The sequence below is a fragment of the Myotis nattereri genome (assembly GCF_964212035.1).
Source record: "Myotis nattereri genome assembly, chromosome: X".
NCBI classification, from domain to species: Eukaryota; Metazoa; Chordata; class Mammalia; order Chiroptera; family Vespertilionidae; genus Myotis; species Myotis nattereri.
Window position 1 is genome coordinate 113,577,536 of NC_138078.1, and position 23,015 is coordinate 113,600,550.

Below are 23,015 nucleotides of genomic sequence, written 5' to 3' on the forward strand. Positions count from 1 at the left end.
ATTTCAGCAGGTCTAAGCAGGTCTCAAAAAAGATGCAATGTAGCTTGCCAAAGTCCAGAAAAAAGCAACTAAATAAACAATCAAAAAAGCTGAAGTGGGATCAAAGAAACTCCATAAAAGGACAACTGAAAACATGACATATGTTTATAATTTCTATCATGTTATCTTACCTCTGATCAAATATGACTTTAGACTCTTTCTCTAGGGTTTTCACTCCCAAGGACCTAAATCTCAACTGACTTGGAAGTCGTGGAGTCATTGAGACCATGCTTCCTTTATATTCTCCAGAATATCTAGCATACAGCTATAAGCATTTAGCACATGTTTAAGGACCACCAAAATAGAGATGAAATTTAATATAATTAAATTCAAATTTCAAATGGGTAAAGATGAGGGAAACTTGACTTGGTAGAAAAAATTAACAGTTTTAATTTGACCTCAACCTGAGTTGACAGAGGGACTACATTCACTGGGTTATATTCTTCACACCTCCAGTAGAGTACTTTAAAATTGTGAAAGAATAGATGAAAGATTAAATATGTTAATGCAAACTCAGGAAGCATTGATAGAAAATAATGCTCTAGTGACAAAATCAGTTTTAAATTTTATCCTGTCTTTCTCATATTTCTGAAATGTCATGTTTATTTCTAGAAACTCCAATTTAAGAGATTGCTAACTAGAATGTGTCTATGGAAGAAAGACCAAAATTGTGAGGGTTCTGTAAATAGTAGTAGATGTAGGTAGAGCTAGCCTGATGAAGAGATGAGAAGGGGGCATAGTAACAGCCTTGCAATATTTGAAGAAACATCCATAGAAGAAGGAACAGAACAGCTTTGTATAGCTCTAGCGGGTAGTGCTAAAGGGTGAGAGTTATAGAGAACCAAATTTCAGTTCAGAATAAGAAAGTGATTTATTATAATAATTAATATATAATTAATATTCTGTGCTGGAGTGGGTTGACTAAATGGTTGTACACTGCCTTTCAATGGCCTTTTTTTCAGGCAGGTAAAGGATAATCACACAACAGGATATTGTTGGGGAGATTTCTGCATTGAGATGAAGATTGAACTAAGAAAGTGTTTTCAAACTAGAATGCAACCCATTTGTGGAGCCATGAAATCAATTTAGTGGGTCCTGATCAGCATTTTTAAGTGAATTAGGATAGAATAGAAAATATCAGAGAGCATCACACAAAGCAAGGATGAGTGTGGTTTAAGAACTCTATTTTGGAACCATGTTTACATATATATGAATATATCTACAGGGTTGCAGTGTAATATGCTTTGCTTACTATGGATTGCAATAAAAAATGTTTAAAAACAATTTTTTCAAATGCACTGAAGCCTCTTCCAGTTTTAATATCTAGTAGCTCTAAGAGGTTTTATCTCTGTTGCAGAGGTCCAAAATTGCTGTTTATGAGAAAATGTGGTCTTACATGAAATCAGCAGAGCCATCTGTGTTTACCAAAACAACAGCAGACGGCGTGGCCCGAGTGCGGAAGTCCAAGGGAAAGTTCGCCTTCCTGCTGGAGTCAACCATGAATGAGTACATTGAGCAGAGAAAACCATGTGATACGATGAAAGTTGGTGGAAATCTGGATTCCAAAGGCTATGGTGTGGCAACCCCTAAAGGCTCAGCATTAAGGTGGGTGGAATAATATAACAATATCCGTGTTGTTATAGTATTCCACCTACCCTGATGCATTTTGTTGTCGTTTTCTTTCTTGTGGATTTTGAGGTAACTTTTAAAAGTTTAAAATCTACAATATTCCATGGAGTTAAATAAGACGGTAAATTATGGTTTCATCTATTTAATGCATCCATTTTTTTTAATGTTCTCTCTCTGTGTTGTCCTCTCTGACTGTTGCTGTTTTAATTTTACAGTTCAACGGCTTTTTCAATTTAAATGGTAAAAGCCAAGTTATGGTGCCATATGTGACGAATGTTAATTGCATGGATGTGGTGTTCTTGTTACTTTTTTTCTCAAAGACAATTTCCCCATCCCGCACACTTCAGTTTTGAGCAAATGTTATCCTCCATGCCACCTTCCAATATTTAACCCTGTATTTGCTGTACAGACATTTTTATAGCTCCACGTTCTGTGAAATTTAGCCAATTTGTCCTCTTGTGCTCCTTTTTATACGTTAACGATTTCCTAAGCATTTGTGCATTTTCTTACAAGTTATGTTTTATCGTTTCAAGAAATGCTGTTAACCTGGCAGTATTAAAACTGAATGAGCAAGGCCTCTTGGACAAATTGAAAAACAAATGGTGGTACGACAAAGGAGAGTGCGGCAGCGGGGGCGGTGACTCCAAGGTCAGCCTCAATGTCACCACAACCGGGTACCCTTAGTGACGAGTAATCGGCAAGACTGTTATCTTATTATTGAGGAGAGAGCACAAGACTCACACATAAATTGAAATGACCAGGTTATTCCCCTGCCTGGCAGCTTTGGGAACCAGAAAGACTTCAGGGCGCTGCCTGCATTTTTGATCTAACTTGGGTCCCTTCTTAAACTCCCAGACAGAGGCTCCCTATCCACACCCCTTCCTTCCCATCACACACTGGACTGGTTGCCTTATGAAGGCTATGGTGTGGGTTTCACTGCCTTAGGCTTTCAATAGCCCAAGGCTTTCCTTAAGACTGTCCCCCGCCTGCCTCAGCTGAGTGGTGTGAGAAATCAAACCCATCTACTAAAAAGTCAGGTTACAGCCTCTTTTTTCCGCTTAAGGCATGATGTTGCTCACAGATGTTGGTTGGTTGATTAGAGTTGGCTTCTTCAATTATGTGTTTGAGTGATGAGATGTTTTTTTCTATATGTGATGGCCTATTTAAGCTGGCCCCACTTAACTTGAAAGCCAAAAATAAGCTCGGTTTCAAGTTAGATGGGGTCTTTCTTCAATAGGCCACCTCATATATAGACTTTGAAAAGACATTTTGTATATTTAAACAAGTGCGTCGCCTAACTGTGTACTCTTTGTGTATAAATTCCTGATTTGGCTTCCTTAGCCATGTTCTTGGTTCAGGTAGGTCAAATTGTTATCCAGGCTACCATTATGAGAAAACACATCTTACTTGGCATTCCTTTGACTCCTTAATGCTCTTCCTCCAAGCAACAAGAAATGGAAGCAAGCTCAGAAGCCAAGTTACCAAATGATGGAAGGACAGATTGGGTAAGTACAGGAGAGGAACTGAAAACAGAATTCTCCATGGCCCAAAGGGAATGAGAATTATATCGAAACATGTAAGATCGACTTTTATACAACCAAGAATTCATGGGCATCTTAAGGTGAAGAACAGTGTTTCCCAACCACAGATCATCAGATAGGCAAGACAAAACTTTTCTCCTTCAAAGACAATGGTTACACCTCTGTTCCTCTCTTTCCCTCTCCATTCTTCAGCATCCTGACAGAAAAGTTAGTTTACCAGTCTGCAGAATAATATGGGTTTAGAAACACTAATACAGAGTATGTTCAAAGAAATAAATTTAAGAATAACTTTCTTCAGCACATAATCTTACCAGGCATTGGCGAGGTCTTTTATTATAAAACCTTGATTAACCAGAACTCACCTAACCAGTACCCCAATTAACTAAATTGAGCACCCCCCAGTAATCCACAATGATGAGAAAGCAGCAATAGTACTAAAAGAGAAGACTGAAAGGAATTGACTTTTTAATCACTTGCCAAGCAATTACCTGTGGTTAGATCACATTCAGCTCTGTCTCCTATATCTTCTCTCCATCTGGATTGACCCTCAAATATTAGAGGCTTCTTCCCTGAGGAAAGAAAGTGGATACAAGCATTTTGAGGGGGAAAATGTTATTAACCAAGAATGAAACAAAATGAGTATTGAAAATTCCATCCATTCCTTATGGATGCCAATTAATCAAGTTTTTACTATGTGTCAAAAAGCAGTAACTTCCTTTCCCACCTATGTGAACTAATGACATTGACAGTTTAGCCAAACTTTTGGCCTATTTGAGTTTTGGAATGGCTAGCCTGATGCCTATAGTATTTAGAACCTTCTTCATGGTCTTCTTCTCATGTTAATAGCAGGACACAGAGAACCCAATTATATCATTGAAATTAGTTGTGGAATGAAAATTGAGCTGGATTGGATACATTACTCTGAGGAATTCATCTCAGCATGGTTAAAAGGAGCTATGGACTGTTTCAAGATGACTCTAAAACGTCCACATGATGCCAACTGCCCAGAAGTTTTCAAATAACCAAATGTTTGATGTTACATAAAAAATCTACACACATTTAGTTGAATTTTCACTTTTTACCCAGATGTTTTGGTATCATGAAGACCCATAAAACTTTAGACCAGCTATTTACTAATTACAACCAACAATCAACTTTCTTTTCTCAGCTGATACTGATGCAAAGTTATCAAGTAACTTAATCGCCGACCCATAATTTCCAGATTATATGGCTTTTATATGCAAATAGAAAAATATTTCAGTAGATCTTAAATGTTTTCAACTTCTTTGATGATAGTGCTACCTGCCAGGTATGCTTCAAATCACTTTTTTCAGTCATTGTTCCAGCCAATCTTTTGAAATAAGTCAACCGTTTTCTCAACTATGGATAATAGTATGATCAGTGCTGCATATCCAATGATTGCTTATTCTATTTCTGGATTACCAAGGAGCTTGCCTTTATCTTCTTCCTTCTTGCTACCTGCTGTTTTCTGAAAATGAGTGAGAGAAGGGGCAAGAGATGAACTTGACTCTCTTTTACCACTATTTAGTGGTGATGCCAAAAACAAATCAATGGAGAAGAAAGTAGAAAAGGCAGTGAAACCTCATTAATTTGGAGCCCTCTAATATATAATCTGTGATAAACTGGACAGGGACCAGTCTATAATCTAACTTCATATTATCAGGGATGCAGCCAAGAGAGATTTGTTAAGCAAATGAGAGTTGGGACTAGATTGTCAGTTGAATTTTTGTTTAAGAGAACAAACCTTTTTCAAATGTTGGAAGCATCTATTAGATATAATTATATTCATTACAAATATATCTGCTAAAGTAGTGCTCACAAAGACCTCCACAAAGCAATGTTTTATAGTGAGTTTGAATTACAAAATAGACTTAAAGTAGTAAAATTGCCATTCTTCAAACAGATTTTGTAATTCATGACTTTTTAATTCAGACAACCCCTCCTCTGTTAGTCCAAATCAGTAAGGTTTAAATGTATTAGTAAAATGGCTTGAGAATTACAGTTCTTTATTGTATCCCATCCCCAGTTAACATGACAATTGACTGCTGAATATATCATCTAATAGAGAAAGTGAGACCCAGAGATGGTGGTGACTTTGAGAAGGTCACACAGCTAATGCTATTACAAATCTCTTCAGACTTTCAGGGTCACCTCCTGTGATAATATTGCAGATAGCAATTTATCACATCTAACCATCCAATGAGCAATGTCAATCTGTCTGCATGTGACATATTTCCATAAAAATCAGGTTCATTCTCAACTACCTTGGTTACAATGCAAATGGCATATTGAAGCCATTATAGACCTCATACTGATTACTAAAAATGACAGCAATCACAAAGCCTGACATTTATGAGTGCTTTTACTTGTTAAAAAACACTTCCACACCTATTATCTCTGAAACCAGGAGAGGGAGAAAAACCTACACTACTGATCTCTTTGTCTGTCTCCTGCAACCTTTAAGTAATGATAAATGGGCAATTATGGTAAATTGTTGTCTTTTTCCCCCTGGCATGAGACATTACACATCCTAAGCCTATTCTCAAAAAGTCACAATTCTATGGAAGGAACCAACAACTATTCAGGCTGTTTTAAATATGCACATGCTTAAACTAATGAAGTAGATATTTATTTTACTTTAATTTATTTTATGAATAGAAGGAATTAATTCAAAGCCAGTCACTAAAGTAGCCTCTGAACCAGACCTACAGGCTAGAACTAAAATACTTCTTAGTTTTATCATTTTTCTGAACTTGAGTTAATAGAGACTAAACAAATCAGAATTGATCCTTCCTTGATGGACTTTAAATGCAGGCAAGGATCATGGAATTAGAGCTGTGGTTTGGGGGGTTTTAACCTGCAAATCAACCTTTTGTGTTAGTGCTTTATTACAATGTGCATGCAAATGTGGTGATTAAGAGCCAGAAGGTTGCTCTACCAGGTTTGGCTCAGCCTACAGACTAAAGGGTCCTGAGTTCAATTCTTATCAAGGGCACATGCCCAGGTTGTGGGCTCAATCCCCAGTAGGGGGTGGGTAGGAGGCAGCCCATCAATGATTCTCTCTCACTGATGTTTCTATCTCTCTCTCCCTCTCTAAAATCAATAAAAATATATTTTTTAAAAGAGCCAGTAGGGCCGAAACTGGTTTGGCTCAGTGGATAGAGAGTCGGCCTGCGGACTGAGAGGTCCCAGGTTCGATTCCGGTCAAGGGCATGTACCTGGGTTGCGGGCATATCCCCAGTAGGAGATGTGCAGGAGGCAGCTGATCGATGATTCTCTCTCATCGATGTTTCTAACTCTCTATCTCTCTCCCTTCCTCTCTGTAAAAAATCGATAAAATATATATATAAAAAAAAAAAACTGTGGTAAAAAAAAAAAAAAAAAAAGAGCCAGTAGGTTATTTCAGTGCTAAACCCAGTTCACTGGGGGTTTGTGACACAGCCAATGTAAGTCTGTCACTGTAAATCACAGCAGAATGGGGATTTAGCTGCTGAATTACCTCATAAACATATCAGCCTCCCTCTATAGCTGCCCGTCATCTCAAACTTTCAAGTACTTCTGAAAGAAGCACCACCATATTTCATTCTCTTAATCTTGGGTAAAGTGTATCAGATTAGCTTTCCGGTGTAGTCCTACTTTACTAGAGGGGGTCAGGTCAGTGAAACAAGCTTTTTGTGACTGGGGTGACAAGGCATTATAAACCTTATCCCACCTCACCCTAGAATTGCCCTGGCTTTAGTTCTATCCAGGGATTTAAATAGGCTCCCAGTGTCCATATTTTCTAAGCTGAAAATCATCACACTTTATGTGCTTTGGGGGACATTGGAACAGAATGTTTAAGTGGGGCCATTCTGAACCACTTGACTTCAATAAGAATTGTACCACAGGTGCATTAACTTGTAAGGCATATAGGAAAGTAAGGGATGAGGCTGGAATATGCAGTTAAGCTTCCATTAATTAACTAAATCATTTGATGATCATTATGATTTGTAGAATATTGATAGAGAAATGCAGTTTTATTATCTTCAAATATATATAGGGACTAGATTATACTAGCTAATGTAATGCTAGGAAAGAACTTAGGGAACTTGTTTTAATAAATTCAAAACATGACCTGCATTTGAAATTGTTTCCTTTTGTACTGGTGCTCTCAAAGTACCTAAAAACAGTTTGTTCTCTTAAGAAATTCAAACATGATTCTCCTCCCTATCAATAGCAATCTTTTTTTTTTAATCCCATACATTTGCTTAGCGAGTCTTCTACTCAAAGATAGGGAAAAGTTATACTTTTAAGACAGTCCATTTCCAAATGCCTTCGGCTTCCTATTCAGTGATACATAGATGACTGAGGTGATACTGTGTTGCCCATATGCATAAATGATATCCTCAGTTTTGTGTGTATTTCTTCTTCCATGTATGTCCTCAATTCTCCTCTCCTATGCCACCATTTCTTAACCACTTCTCTTCCATACCCAGAAGTCTTTGACATTTTGGGGCCTTGAATAATGGATGTGAATCTGCATCTGCCTTTTACCTGCAACAAGATGGACTTTTTATTGGCAGGAGCCATGCCCAAAGGTAGACATTTTGGATACCCAGGGTTAAGATGGATCCCAATGACTCTTTACTGACACTGTTATGTGTGTAGGCAAGAATCATTACAGATTGATGGCATTTCCTTCTTGGAAGAAGTTCCTTCTTGAAAGAAGTTTCCGTGAATCATCAAGACTGGTTTGGAATCAAAGAGTAGGGTGAGTATACTATGCTCTTCATTGATTTGCATGTCTCTGTGCTGGTGCTGCCTCCTGGAAGTATGAAGAACCTGACAATTTTATTTTCTGGTAGTGACTAAATTTGCTCCTTGAACTTACTCAGGTCTTTCTCCCAAGAGCAAATCCTCACTTTTTCTCTCAAGTGACTGCTTCAAGCAAGGGACCTCTTTGCCTTAAGAACTGAACCAGTCCAGTGACTGCCAAAACCATTGAGTTTGCAAGATGGTGTTAAAGAATAAATTCTACCACCGGAAAATAATTGTAATCCAAAAAGAAAACATTTTTGTTAAATTAACCATTCTACTGATGTTTTAATTTTTAAATTGACTGTGTGGCCTTAACATGATTTCTATGATTAAGATATGATTATTTGCCTTTGGTGTTATCCTGATAACTTGAATGTGTTTCTTATTGAAAAATAATGACCAAGTGTCCAACACCAGAGCTACAGAAAGAGGAGCAGGAGTAAAAAGCCTGAAGGTAAGAATGCTGTTATATAATTTCCGAAAGGAAAGACACTGTTGCAATGGCATAGTGAAATGATGTATGTCTATGCCTTTTCTGCCCCTCTAAGACCAAATCAATTGGTTTCCGTTCATCTGGAGAGGAGGTTACAGAACCACACTCTCTGAAAAGTAGGACAGCCCATGGAAAAGAAACATGAAAGATTTGAAACAAATAAATGCATTCAACAAGGGTGGGAACAGAGGTTGGTGGAACAGGGTGGGGCAGATTTCATACTGAGAACAATTGAAATCCATTCTCTTTTGACTTTCTAGAGAGCGGTATAGCATTTGGCCCTTGGCACATGAGGCAAATCCCTATTGGTCAGAAGTGGCAAAAGTGTGGTCCAAGTCTAGATTCATCTTAAAGCTTAATTTCATCTTGCCTTGAAGAAGATGTTTCTCAAAATATAGACATAAGGCAATAGCATACTTTTCACTTTTTAAAAATAGAAAGAGGTTGAATGAGAGAGAGAGAGAGAGAGAGAGAGAGAGAGAGAGAGAGAGAGAGAGACTGACTCTGCTGGTGTGTTCTGTCTAGCTTCACTACTGAAAATGCAAATAAATGAATGCCAAAATGCTCGCTAGAGGAGGGCAGTATGTGCCCTGACATGGCAACCAACTTTCAGTTCTTATATTTGACTCCATTTGTTTCTATCTTTTGGGGTGTAAGCTGAACTGATTATTCTTCTATGGGTTATGGTCAAGGGAAAGCTTTTGAGGAAAAAGAGAATGTTGGCACCCATCATATTAAACTCTCAATAAAAATTTGGCTAGACTCAGGGGAATGAACTAGATGTCTATGCCTCTTTCTCAGGGTCATTGGGATATCTAAATAAAACACACTTATAATAAAACTCAACCAAATTCTATCGTTTTAATTTTAATGGAATTTAAAAACAAGTTATCAAGAAAATCATATCAATTATGAACTTGGGAAAGTACCTGCAGTCACATTTTAACCAAAACTGCCTTCTTTGAGAGCTTAGCATCTTCCCTGAGCTCCTTCTCTCTGTCAGGAACAAATTGAATAAGAAGTCCTCTCAGACAAATTGGGTTATGTCCATAACCAATAATTATTTTGGATTCCTGTTCTAGAGGGAGAGGTTGGACAAACGCCCAGTTTGGCAGAAATCCATCAGTGAAATTCACAACTTGTAGAATCAAAGGGTCTATTACTTTGAATTTGAGAGGTTATCATTTGGAAATGTGGGTTTTACCCACATATCTACAAGTGGCTTTGGGGCTGCTACTCTAGCATAGATGCTCATCAATAGGTTTTAATCACCAGCATTCTTAAGCCCCTTAGTAAAATGATTCACAGCTTTCAACTCCTAATGTTACATGCATGCATTATTGAATTTGCTCTTTGCACTTATATTAAATTATGATCTCATTAGCAAGGAATTAAATAGGTTTGAGCTACATTTGTGAACTACATAGATATAAATACTCTCTCAGAGGGAGCTTCTAGCAGCTAAGCACTGCATAGCTCTGCAAATCATTGTAGCTTCCCCTGTGAAATGAGGGTCATCTGAGTGGCCAGAGTCCAGTAATGCCAACAGTCATATGAGCATGCTCTCTATTGTAAAGAAAACTTGGGCTTTCTCTAAGGGTAGAAGGATTGAAATAATTAAAACCCTCATTCTCTTAGAATCTTGCACCCAGAAACCCCTGTGCAAAGAAATGGGTAGAGATATTTTAAAAGGGCTCCAGACACTAGTATAGTCTAGGCCGCAGGGGTGGGCAAATTTTTTGACTCGAGGGCCACAATGGGTTCTTAAACTGGACTCAGAAGAAGGAGCTGCGGCCGTGTTTCCCGATGTTGCCATGTTAACACTGCTGCTGATGAAGGAGCAGAGGGGAGAGCAAGAGAACCCTCCGCTCTTTCGGCTATGCGGGCCGGATAGAACAGCCGAAGGGCCGGATCCGGCCCGCGGGCCGTAGTTTGCCCGCGGCTGGTCTAGGGCCTATTTTGAAATGCCACAGCCTCCAACAGCTACTATATGGAGAGGTAAATTCTTTCACTACACATATCCCAAGGTAACCTAGAGAAAAGAATATAAAAGACCTTAGAATAAATTTTCTCATACAGCAAAGATTCTTCTCTTGCTTGGCCTTCAATGGGCTTCAGCCTAGTAAATCAAGACCTACCTGAGCAGTGATGTGTGCAGCTGCCTAACTATACAGCTGGTCCTCAAATAACATCATTTCATTCAACATTGTTTCATTATAACAATGAGATGGCATAGAAACAACTCTTGTTTATATCAATTAGCCTTTGGTAATATTGATTTTGTTATATATCATTTCACTTAAAGTCACAGAACCCATCAATAACATTTTAAGTGAGGTCTTACTATACATGCCTGTGATTTCCTGAGTGATTCTATGAGTTCTCCAGAAAAGGCTAGAAAATCAAGTGAGCTATTAGAAAAGGTGACTTGTCACCATTAAAACCTGAAATGTCTTCAGGAGAGAGAGAGAGGGGGAGAGAGAGAGAGAGAGAGAGAGAGAGAGAGAGAGAGAGAGAGATTGAGAGAGATATGGCTGTCCTCCCTCCACTGGGCCAAAGATATTCTAATAAATTGTTCAAAAAAATCACTACCAAGTACATACCAAGAAGCAAATGTTAGTAATCAGGAATGAGGTTTGAATGAGGCATAGGGTGAGCTTCCAGCTTAGGTTGTGATAAGTTTCTATATTCATTATCCAGATATTGTGTTGTTAGAGCAGGTTTCTAATTAACTATGCAAATACACCATCCTCGCACATATTTCTTTTACTTCTCTCTGACCTCTTTGTCTTTCCCCATAACCTACATATTTACACATATATGTACGCCTCCTAAGGGCTTTATTGAAGATCTTCTGGCATTATTAATTAAACAGACATTTGCTCTTTAGGTGTCCCTACTAAGTGAAGCCATTCAGAACAGAATATATCCCATAGTCTCCTGGGTGAATGAATCATATTACACCCTGGGTTCCTATATTTTTCAGGCCTAGAGCCATATTTATAGTACAAATTCTTATCTCAGACCTTCCAGGATCACCATTTAGAGAAATCAACTTGCTTGTTAATTCACAAGGCTATTTTTTCTTCTTTGCCGCTATCAGGAAACTCAGCACCGTCACACCACTCTCACCACATTTCATGTTGATAAGAAAGAATCCAACATGGTTCCAACTACCTATTTTAAGTATACCCTAAAATTAAAATTGAAAAAATTTGGACAGTGCTTTTGAAACACATATATCAAAATTTTTAGTTACTTTTAAAGAATAAACAGTTTCTACTTTCACAGGGGGAAAAAAATGGCCGTATCATCATTTGTAATGTTGGCCATCAATAAGATAACATTGAACTTTTAAATGGCTGGTTGGTACAACCAAGGAGTGAGCTGGGAACCTAAACAACTGCCACCTGGGGTTGATACCTTGGCTTAGTGAATACAGTCCTTTGTAGCTGAGTTATTGCCAGGTGTGGATGGGAGAGATAAGCAGAAATTTTTATCAGCCAGTTATGTTTTCTTTAAAAATAGAACTCATTTTCAAGGCATTATGAATTATATTACTACCCCTATTTTTTAAATTGACATTATTCCATGACTGTTCCCCACACTAAAGAATCGTTATCCTACCACAGGTCAGCACTACCTTCCCATACTTATAAATGACTCTCTTATTCACATTTACTCTTACCCTCTCCATGTGATCAACAATCCACATACATTTTTATGACTTAAGTGCAGTAAATCATTTTATTCTTAGAAGAACTTTACACTCTCACCAAAATATTTTTAAAGAATATGGAACAAAGATTTGGAGTTTGTTTCATTTCCCATTTATCGGGAAGCTGTGTATTTTAACAAGAAATGTTGCTCTGACTTAAAGGTGTGCAATTCTAATGGGAGAATTTCAGGTGAAAATATTTCTGGATGGGGAGGCAGTCCCAGACCCCCGAAAATTGCATCACAAAGCTCTCCTATTCTCTCCCTAAGCCTGCCACCCATGCCCTTGTCTTAGGAGGTCTCTCCTCAGCAAAAAGTTCATAGCAAGCCCTTCAAAGGAAAGAATGCCTCACTAATTTCCATGAAAGGAATCTGACCTACTTTGTGTAATTCTTTCTGTTCTCTATTGAGATGAGTATAATAAATATTTCTGACTTGTAATTCTCTTAGGTACCAGTTAAGGGCCTACAGTAATTGCTCTGAAATATTACCCTGGAGACATATTGCTACACCACAGTGACAGGCCCCAGCTGCAAGATATGCCCTTGCTAGGTTGATAGTTATTTGGAGTACGGCGGTCCCTAAAGAAAAAATTCACTGTGAACATCCAACCCCAAAGAACAAAAATAAGGAGGACTGCTACCATTATGTGTGTTCCTTTGTAGAATGCATAGTACAGAGCTGGCAGTATATTAGTTTGCCTTCTGGCCTGACCTGTAATTGCTGTGCAGGCTTGAGCAGATTGCTTAACCGATCTATAGTTCAATCCCTTTACTTGTAGAGACCATAAATCTACCTTCTTAGAGTGATCATTAAGCTTGACCAATAATAATAGTTATTATAATAATTATGTGAAGTACTAAGCTGAAAAACAAAATGCTAAAAGAGAGTTATCTATTCAATAAATATTTATGGAGAGAACTGTTATTCTAAGTGGGGATAAAAATACATAAGCCATGGTTCCTGCTCTTGAGAAGTAAAAAGTGTAGTGGGAGTTACAAGACATGGGCATAAATAACAAGCAAGGTAGGAGATGAAAGAGGAAAGAGAAAATATTGGGGTGGAGAGTTAAAATGGCTTCATGAAGAAAGTGACATTTAAAATGACCGAATGCCCACCTAATTCCACATCCTTTAAAATATCAAATTATGTGCATGTGTGTGTGCTGGGGGAAGGTGTCAATAGATTTGGTTGATTTTCGTTGGGCTAGGCAGTACATCCAGTGAGGTACAGTAATAGAGAAAATTATGGCAGTTTTTCTCTGCCATCTTGGGAATGTATTCCACCCCACAGAGACATACTGTTCTAGGAGATTTGGCCTTTACAGTACCTTCTTTTCTTGGCAGCTATCCTAACCTTGTTAAGTGGTATTATCTGTGATTTCTGATTACAGCTTTATGCTCCTTGACTGTGCTGCTGCTTGAAATGTTTGTTTTTCTCCTTCATTTTTATTTGGAAGCTCCCAAATGCACATTGGCTCCCTGCCAGAATTCATAAGCCCTGTGATTTTTTTTTCCAATCAAAGACTAAACTTCTAGAGTATATCATTTGTCAGATTTATCTAAAGTCCTGGAACATCAAATGAGGTCTGGATGCTGTAAGGCAGGGTTCCTCAACTTCAGCACAATTGACATTTGGAGCTCTGTTGTGAGGGGCTGTCCAGTATACAATAAAGTGGTTAGCATCATTTTTGGCCTCTACCCTCTAAATGCCCATAGTATCCCCCTCCCGACCCAGTTGTGACAATGAAAAATGACTCCAGACTTTGCCAAATATCCCCTGGAGGACAAAATGACCCCAAATGGAGAACCATTGCTCTCTAAGGTAACCTCCAATGTAACTGTGGAGGCCGTGGGAGTGGAGAGGAATTACCAGCCATTCTGTGGAAACCACTGGATGGCCTAAGGCAGAGATATGCCATTTATCAGAAGTAGGATGCTAAATTGCCTACATACTAAGCCTAGGTTTTGGCAAGAGTGCATGATGGCAGCCCAGAATAGGCCTGGCCCAGGAAAAGTCTTCTTTCCTCCAAAAACAGTGCTTCTCAAAATTTTTTGTCCCAGGATCCTATTACACACTTAGAAATTATAGGAACTCCCCAAAATTCTGTTTATGTGTGTTATATCTATTAATATTTAGCATATCAAAAATTAAAATTGAATAATTTTAAATGAATATATTCATTGATTCAGTTTTAAAATAATAAATCTATGTTAACATAATGTACTTTATGAAAAATAACTATATTTTTCCAAAACAAAAATAAATTATCAAGGAGTGGTATTGTCCTATATTCTTGCAACTCTTGTTAATGTCTGGCTAAATATAAGAGAATAGGATTCTCATTTCTCCTGCTTTATTCAATCTGTTGTGATAGCACATGTCATGTAGCCTCCAGGGAACTCCACTGTACATCGTTAAAGAATAAGAGTGACAGTGAGAAGGGCGGGAGATCGGGATGGGCTGCGCCTGCCAGAGGATCAACATGCTTTTGGCTAGAGATTTACTACACGCGTCCTTGGAAGAGGAAAAGAAAAAACATAAAAAGAAACGGCTAGTTCAAAGTCCAAATTCTTATTTTATGGATGTAAAATGTCCAGGTTGTTACAAGATCACCACGGTTTTCAGCCGCGCTCAGACGGTGGTTCTTTGCATAGTTTGTTCAACAGTGCTGTGCCAGCCGACAGGAGGAAAGGCTAGACTCACCGAAGGGTGTTCATTTAGAAGAAAGCAACACTAATGATCCACACAGCTTCCTGAAATTGGATTATATCACAAAAAGCCTTATCAGTTTAGTAATTCTAGTTAATCTACCAGGATAATGTAATTACATTTAATTTTGGAAGTATACAACAGTGATCTATTTTGGTGTCAATTTTTCAATAAAGTTTTGATTATGGGGAAAAAAGAGTGAGAAGGGCAAGGGTGCCTTAGTATTATAAAAATAGTTTTGACCTCGCTGACCCTTTGATGAAAAGGTTTCAGGGATCCTTCAGGGGTTCCTGGACCACACTTCGAGAACCACTACTTTAAACTAATATGTCTCACTTTTATCAGCCTACTTCATTTAAGGCTGACAAACTTCTTTAAAACCCAGAATCTCGCCCTAACCGGTTTGGCTCAGTGGATAGAGCTGTCGGCCTGCAGACTGAAGGGTCCCAGGTTCAATTCCAGTCAAGGGCATGTACCTTGGTTGCGGGCACATCCCCAGGAGGGAGTGTGCAAGAGGCAGCTGATCGATGTTTCTCTCTCATTGATGTTTCTAACTCTCTATCCCTTTCCCTTCCTCTCTGTAAAAAAATCAATAAAATATATTAAAAAAACACACAAACAAACAAAACCAGAATCTCTAAGGAGAGGTCTCTATTTGGATCTTAACATGAGTGAGTCTAAATAGAGATCAGACTTCTCTGTTCCTGAGACCTAGTGAAACTAGCTGTACTGAAGAAATTGAATGAATTTGAAGAACATAGTATCTGGAGCAGTGGTTCTCAACCTGTGGGTCGCAACCCCTTTGGGGGTCAAACGACCCTTTCACAGGGGTCACCTAAATACATCCTGCATATCAGATATTTACATTATGATTCATAACAGTAGCAACATTACAGTTATGAAGTAGCAACAAAAATAATTTTATGCTTGGGGGTCACCAAACATGAGGAACTGTATTAAAGGGTCGCAGCATTAGGAAGGTTGAGAACCACTGATCTGGAGGGAGGTCAGGGACTGGTAAGGGCTTAGAGAAGCAGTCTGAGTAATCTGGGCCCTTTGTAATAAGAAAAGAGGTAATACAGAAAGGAAAAAGGAAATGTTTTGTACTTTTTGGTCCTGATGGAATTGGTCACCCATATGCATCTCCCCTGCGATCTGAGCTAACTGCCAGAATCCTAAGCCTAGGTGCCAGCACCTAGCTTAAGGCATAGAGCACTGGGGAGAGGTGGTAGTGATAAAACAAAAAGTAATAGGGAAAAGGAGAGAAGAGAGCCACACAGTGAGGATTAGGGGAGAAGGCAATTCCAACACTTATGGCAGGGCAAGAGATGGTCTGTCTGTCCTTTAAAAGTCTTAAGACTTAACTTTCACTGCCAATAATATCTTAAAGAGGCTCAAAGTTTTGAGTATATTGTGTTTCTTTGCATTCTAAGCATCTCTGTTGGCATTTGAAAAGCCTAAGACTGTAAGCACTGATTGAAGGAACTTGTTTAAAGTATAAAAGGACCTCAAATTCCTGGTAAGATACTAAATGCAGATATTCTGGCTTCCAAGCCCTGCACTAACTGAGAAAGTGTCACCTCCCTGACACTAAAAGTTTTTAGTTTTTCAAATCTCAAGTACTCTGAAATTACATATTATTTTAAATGATGATACATTTCTCAGAATATCTCAGGTTGAGATGCTCCCTCTGCTCTCAACAGCAAAGTGGGGAAGAAAGGAAATGAGCTTTGAGGACTTGGTCTGATAGAGACCAGATCTCTGTGACTATAGGAAGTCCAACTTATCCAAAATAAGCTAGGAAAATTTCTATCATGTTCATAGTTACATAAGTGTGTATAAATGTGTCTGCTTTCCTCCTTGTAAATCCATGGCATTCAAACTAATATGCACTGGTATTGGCAATATTGTTCACATGAGTCTGAACACCCAGTAGTTTATTGCCTTGTAATAAAACTATGCCATGTTCTATATATAATGTATTAATTATCCAAAGTTATTAGAGATACTGTATTTAAAATTCATTAGCTCTAGAAAGACACCAGGGTAATGGTCATTATTCCCATTTTATAGCTGAAGAAATTTCTTAAGAGAAAAAATCTTTATCATGGGACCAGTAGGGTTTCCTACATTTTGCCCAGTGGCTCCAACTGTAGTTCTTATGCTTTAAGGTGTGGAGGACTAGGTAGCAGTGACCTGGCCTCCTGAAGATATATTAGCCTCTCAGTTAAGGAAGTCTTATCTTCCCAGAACAGCTTAACTAAGCTGTTCCTCTACAGTGCTACCCACAGTGGCAGGCAGTTTGCATTTTAGGTCATGCGTATTAATAATCTAGTTTAAAACATTTTGGTTCACTCTCTGGTGACCTGAATTGAGCATCTCAGAGAGACAGCTAGTCAGTAACTCAAAAACAACTATAGGCCAGTTCTCCTACTGTTGAAAGTATTCCTCTTATCCAAAACACAGAGGTCCACATTATACTTTTAATACTAAGATTAGGATGTGTATAAGAATTTAGTTTGTGGAGTGAATACATGTATGGAATACAGTTCTTTCTAAGATCATTTTTGGCTGGGCAACATATTTGTGTAATAAAGGACAATCAATCAGAAGGCATGTTATTCACAAAGAATCTATTCTCTTTTCTGTTCGGATTCATCCTTTTGTCTCCTTTCACATATGGAAATGCTGCCCATTCTAGCTCAGTCACCTTCCCCACTCCTCCATAGAACTTGCTTTCTGTCTGGAAGTACAACAAGAAACCCGGTTAGATCAAACCTAATACATCTCGTCACAAAACTACTGCAAGCTGCCGCCGACGATTGTCACTTGAGGAGAGACCCTCCTCACCACACACAGCCTATCTGAGGAGTGCCTGTTTTTCTATCCTCATTATTTAACAGTGTGTGCCGATTACTCAAAGCGATATGGGCAGGCCCTGGTAAATATAGCGTTGCTGTAGTGTTAACTTTTTATAAGGTAATGCTCAGGTTGCCTGTAGTGTCTAAAATTACTCTGTGGCCAGGGCCCCCTGCTTTATCGCTTTCTATAGTTTTAAAGTAGTTTGAAGCTTGAATAACATAAAATAACATAATATAATGTTATTTATGTTATTTCCCACGTGAAGAACGCCTGTAAACCTTGCAGTATTGAAACTCAGTGAACAAGGCATCTTAGACAAGCTGAAAAACAAATGGTGGTACGATAAGGGGGAATGTGGAGCCAAGGACTCCGGGAGTAAGGTCAGTCGCTGAAGGTCTTTTTGTACTGATTAGCAATCACATTTTGAACCCCTGTTTATTTTCTGCCCTAAAAAGGCTTTCCTTCCCAAGACACACTCCCTGACACAGTGGGACCCCTTTATAACACCAGCGTTAAAGGAATAAGGCAAACACCAGCCTCAGAGGCCTGTCATGTGACATCAATCATTAACTCTAGAGAGCTATTGTTATAATTAGGGGATTCAATCTGGCCCACTGCATTTCCAAAGCTATAAAAGAAGAAACTGTGTTATAAGGGGGTTTTACTGTATTTTACATTTCCAAAGTTCAAATAGAAAATATAACAACCAAAAAAAAAAAAAAGATACAGTTGTGACAGTACTTTGTCTTAACCTGTTACAGTGTCAGAGACTTTGTAGTTGTAAATACCTTTGGTTATTAATGTATTATGTCAATCCTATCTGAAAACAGTCAAAGAAATAAATCACTAAGACTGGTCTCTGTAAGCAGAATGATTAGCTTCCTCCCAGCTGCTGTCATATTGAGTTCAGCATCTATTTGGATCTCGAATCTCATTAAGTCTGTCACACTTCTCTCTTCCAAAGGTGTCATTTAAATCTCTGTACATAATACTTTTTTAAATTCAGTCGCATGATCCTTAAGGGTTTACATTGTCAGGATAACATCACATTGATAAGCATGAAACACTCTTCCCTGCCTCCTTCCTGCCCCCCTTTGTTCCCCTAAGAAAGTTTTTTTTTAGTTTCAATTTTTGCCTTTCCTTTTTTTTGAACTAATATTGTGGTATCAGTTAATTCATTTCATGAAATGCCACTCATTTTCCCTGTGCAGTGAACCATTTTGCTACTGGTTTTTTACATCCTACAACAGGGAATTCTGTGAAACTTAAATACATGGAACTTGAAACTGTTCTTGTTGCTACAACTTACATGGGTTATGTCAAAGGACACTTTTCCCCCATCAAATGCCACATACATATAAAAGTCTCATGGCAGAGGGAGGGTTACCAAAAATTGGTTCATTTCCTAATGGACTGTGGAACATATTTGAAGATAGCCTCACCAGCTTCCTTAAAGAAATGATCCATTGTTCCATAAGTAACAAATTGTTACCACTTGTCTAGCTGTCAGTCATCCTAGAAGAATGACTATTTGGAAGGTTGTTTAGACATGAAGCATTCACTTACCCCCTTCCTGACCATGTGATCCAATTCCAATTGGCAGTTTTAGTAAAGTAAACAAGTATAGGACTGGCTCCTATGAAAATAGAATCAGGACAAGGCCATATTGTCTACATTTAATTCTTTAAATGGTACCAGGACTAGCTGAGCCACAGAGCATTGAGTGTCAGCAATGACCATCGTCTGCTCACTATGTTATCATTTGAATAAGATTCTCAATTCACTGATTTAACAATGTGGATATTCCATTCAATTGCATTCAGCAGCAAAATGGTTACATTCACTCTAAAAAGACTACAAAATGCTATTTTTTTTTTGTTTGTTTCAAAGAGAGGCTCCTGGCCCTTGGTGTGTCCTACCTCAAGGTAGGGCTCAAGGCACCAACTTTTTTCTTTCCATGGTTCAGCAGTTCAGTTTTTGCTTTTTCATACAGGCAGATAGCTTAGTCAGATTTGCAGAGTTTGACCTGAAAGTCACTGACCGGCTTCCTCAATTTTTCCCCTATTTTGAATAGAAAGCAGATAAGTGTAGTCTTTTTTATTATTATTTGCTACTTTCCTGGAGTAAAAGTTAAAAATGAGCTGGATTTTTTAAAAATCCTCAGCCTCCTGGAAAAGCTTTCTGATTTGTATGGAGCCAATTCAGGACCAATAAGTTCTCCTGACAGTTTCCTTAAACTCTCAGGAAGATGGATTAGAGCCAATTCTTTGTGCTGTGCCCTTGTTCCAGCAGCACAAAGACTTGCTGCCCTAAGGATGAACACTTAGCAACCAGTCCCCAAAGGGAGCAATTTCTCAACCACCAGAGGAAAGGGGAGTGTTAATCCTTTTTAAACAAACCCTTGTGAAGTAACTCCCCAGATAAGAATATCAGGAACGGTTTAATAGTTTCACCTGGTATCTTAAAGACTAGTTGTTGACAAGTTTATCACAGGGAGAGCAAGGGAGAAAGGGGTGTTGCGGGGCAGAGAGGGGAAAGAGTGCTTCAAGTTCCCAAATGAAAAGAGTGTTACATTTATAGAGATTATGTCACAGCTCAACTCTGGCAAATGGTGTTTATTGAGACTGGAAGAGGAATGAATTGTGGTTATGTTTACAGTTTTGCTCCCATAACCAAGTGCTGTTTTATTTAGTTGTTGACACTATTTGAAGTACTAGAGGATTTAAGGAGTCAAAATAAAAGAACATATAGGTGAGGATCACAACTGTCAACAGAAACAATCGATCATCTTGCTGCCATTGTGAAACATCAGTCAATTGCCAGAGTTGAGTCATAACACTTACATCAATGTTTAGTTATTTTACAACTTAGAACTATCCTATACTGTTGTAATATATTATAATGTTCCATTGCCTTTATTTTCCCCAAGAACTAATAACATTGTTCATTTCTCTTAGGACAAGACCAGCGCTCTGAGCCTGAGCAATGTGGCAGGCGTTTTCTATATACTTGTCGGAGGTCTGGGGCTGGCCATGATGGTGGCTTTGATAGAATTCTGTTACAAATCACGGGCAGAGTCCAAACGCATGAAACTTACAAAGAACACCCAAAACTTTAAGCCTGCTCCTGCCACCAACACTCAAAATTATGCTACATACAGAGAAGGCTACAACGTGTATGGAACAGAGAGTGTTAAGATCTAGGGGTACGGTTAAGGTCTAGTAAACTAATCAGCCTTACGTTGCTGTATGTTAATCTCTTTCTTTTCTATTTTTTGTTTCTTAGTTTTTTTTCTTGTTTCAAGCATTGTCTATTCTTTGCAACCACTTGATTCTTTGAAAACAATGGTTGTGCTTTCTTGTCAGACCGTAGTGCTTTTCTAATAGTATAGTTGTGGTTAAACTGTGGTATGTGACCCAAAAGGCAAAATATTCTCTAGAGCAGCACAGCTCAATAGAAATATTTGCCAGCCACATATGTGAACTGCATAATTTCAAGTGCCCTAGTAGCCACAGTTTAAAAAGTAACACAAGTGAAATTAATTTAATGATATATTTTATTTAATCCAAGGTATATTTTCAACATGTCATAATTATAAAAATAAAGGAGATATTTTACATTCTTTTCTGCATACTAAGTCTTAAAATCTGGGTCATATTTTATACTCATGGCACATCTCAACTAGTACTAGCCACATTATCAAGTATATATTCAATAGTCATATGTGGCTAGTGACTACCATATTGGACAGTGCAGCCCTAGAGAAATCAGCTGCTCCAGAACTGATGTTAAAATAAGGAGTGAAAATGGGGCACTGCCACCTTGAGAAATGCAATGCTTCCATAGGGGAACAGTATTCTCTTAAGTATAAGCATGAGAAAGTTTTTTTAATCTTCGAGTTCTTTTGTTGTCCCTTTCTTGGAACTAATATTCAGGTAAGTATCTCCCAAAGAACAATCTAGGATCCTTGCTGCTGGCTGCCCCAAATTCATACTTAAATGAACCTGACTGATGCCACCTTGACTCTGGCAGCTATAGCCAACCCCACCACCACCATCACCAATAACTCAGATGTGTTCAAAGGCAAGCTTGAATTAGGATAATGCTTTATTCTGGAAGTTTTTAAAATAATATAGTCTTGTTACCTTCAAGTGCATCTGTCATCACTAACAGACCTATCTGAAGTGGAACAGAACATTTAGCAACTTCATAGCCCTTATTTTACATGGGAGATTTTTGACCTCATGAGTCAATGTCAATGTGCTTGAATTTCTACAAATTTATTTATTTGTGTTTTGATCTCCTTATATTTGACATTGTGAAACTAAATTCAGCTGATTTTTAAATAACATTTCATCCAAATAAATCATTTGTCTTCACCATGGAAAACATTATCTTGTTCGATGAAGTTGCTGGTTGTTTTTTTCTGCTGCACACTGTAAACTTTTGCTACAATGTATTAAGTACACTGAACTAACCCACTAACAAAGTGTTCCCATTGCATTGTTGAATGTACAATGCATGGATTTGTCTGTAATTAGCACTGTTTGCATGCAAGCATTTAATGTGTTATGTGCTTAAAATATTTTATTTTTGAGTAGGTTATATAGTCCCATTACAATTTGGGGCATATTATTTGCTTTTTCATAGAATGGTACATGGGTGATTTCGGCCTAGTTTAGTTATCCCAAATTCTGAGATACTGGCATCCAAAGAAATACATCTAAAATCTGCATAGCATTTTTCCAAGAGTTCTCAACTTTATTGCATCATCAGAAAGATATTTCCTTTTAAGCAACTAAGACCCAGACATGTCACGTGACTTGTTCAAGTCAACACAACTACATAGTGACAGTTCTGAAACTAGAACCCAGCCTTTCTTTCTCCTATAGCTACATTCTTTTTTTAATTTCTTTATTGATTAAGGTATTACATATGTGTCCTTATCCCCTCATTATCCCCCAACCCCTCCCCCCACTTATACCCTCACCCCCCTGTTGTCTGTGTCCATTGGTTAGGCTTATATGCATGCATACAAGTCCTTTCTTTATTGAACCATGCCACCTCTAATCCCCAGGCCTGGTAGTTTCCAAGAACCTTGAAATCCTAGTAGGATCCTACCAAACAGAAAGCAGATCTCAAGTTTATGTCCCACTTGTTTATAAAAAGTCTTGAGGGACTGACTTCACCAAGCCTCCATATTA

At 38.2% G+C, this 23,015-nt stretch overlaps 2 protein-coding genes across 4 annotated transcripts in view; both read left to right on the plus strand.

Annotated features, from left to right (window-relative positions):
* Positions 1-23,015, plus strand: part of GRIA3 (glutamate ionotropic receptor AMPA type subunit 3) — a 341,900-nt gene that overhangs the window by 313,509 nt on the left and 5,376 nt on the right. Inside the window, exons 13-15 of one of the 3 annotated variants that reach the window (XM_081115181.1) lie at positions 1,397-1,644; positions 2,202-2,316; positions 20,769-21,016. In XM_081115181.1, coding sequence (XP_080971307.1) covers positions 1,397-1,644; positions 2,202-2,316; positions 20,769-21,014 — 609 coding nt within the window. In that variant the 3' untranslated portion in view covers positions 21,015-21,016. Of the gene's footprint in view, positions 1-1,396; positions 1,645-2,201; positions 2,317-18,076; positions 18,192-20,768; positions 21,017-23,015 lie in introns of all 3 variants that reach the window. The other 2 variants (XM_081115180.1, XR_013997329.1) reach the window with 2 other exon arrangements.
* LOC308536133 (small ribosomal subunit protein eS27-like) lies at positions 12,814-15,087 on the plus strand. The gene has a single exon (XM_081115182.1). It carries the CDS (start codon positions 14,696-14,698, stop codon positions 14,975-14,977), a length of 282 nt encoding a protein of 93 aa, XP_080971308.1. The 5' UTR covers positions 12,814-14,695; the 3' UTR covers positions 14,978-15,087.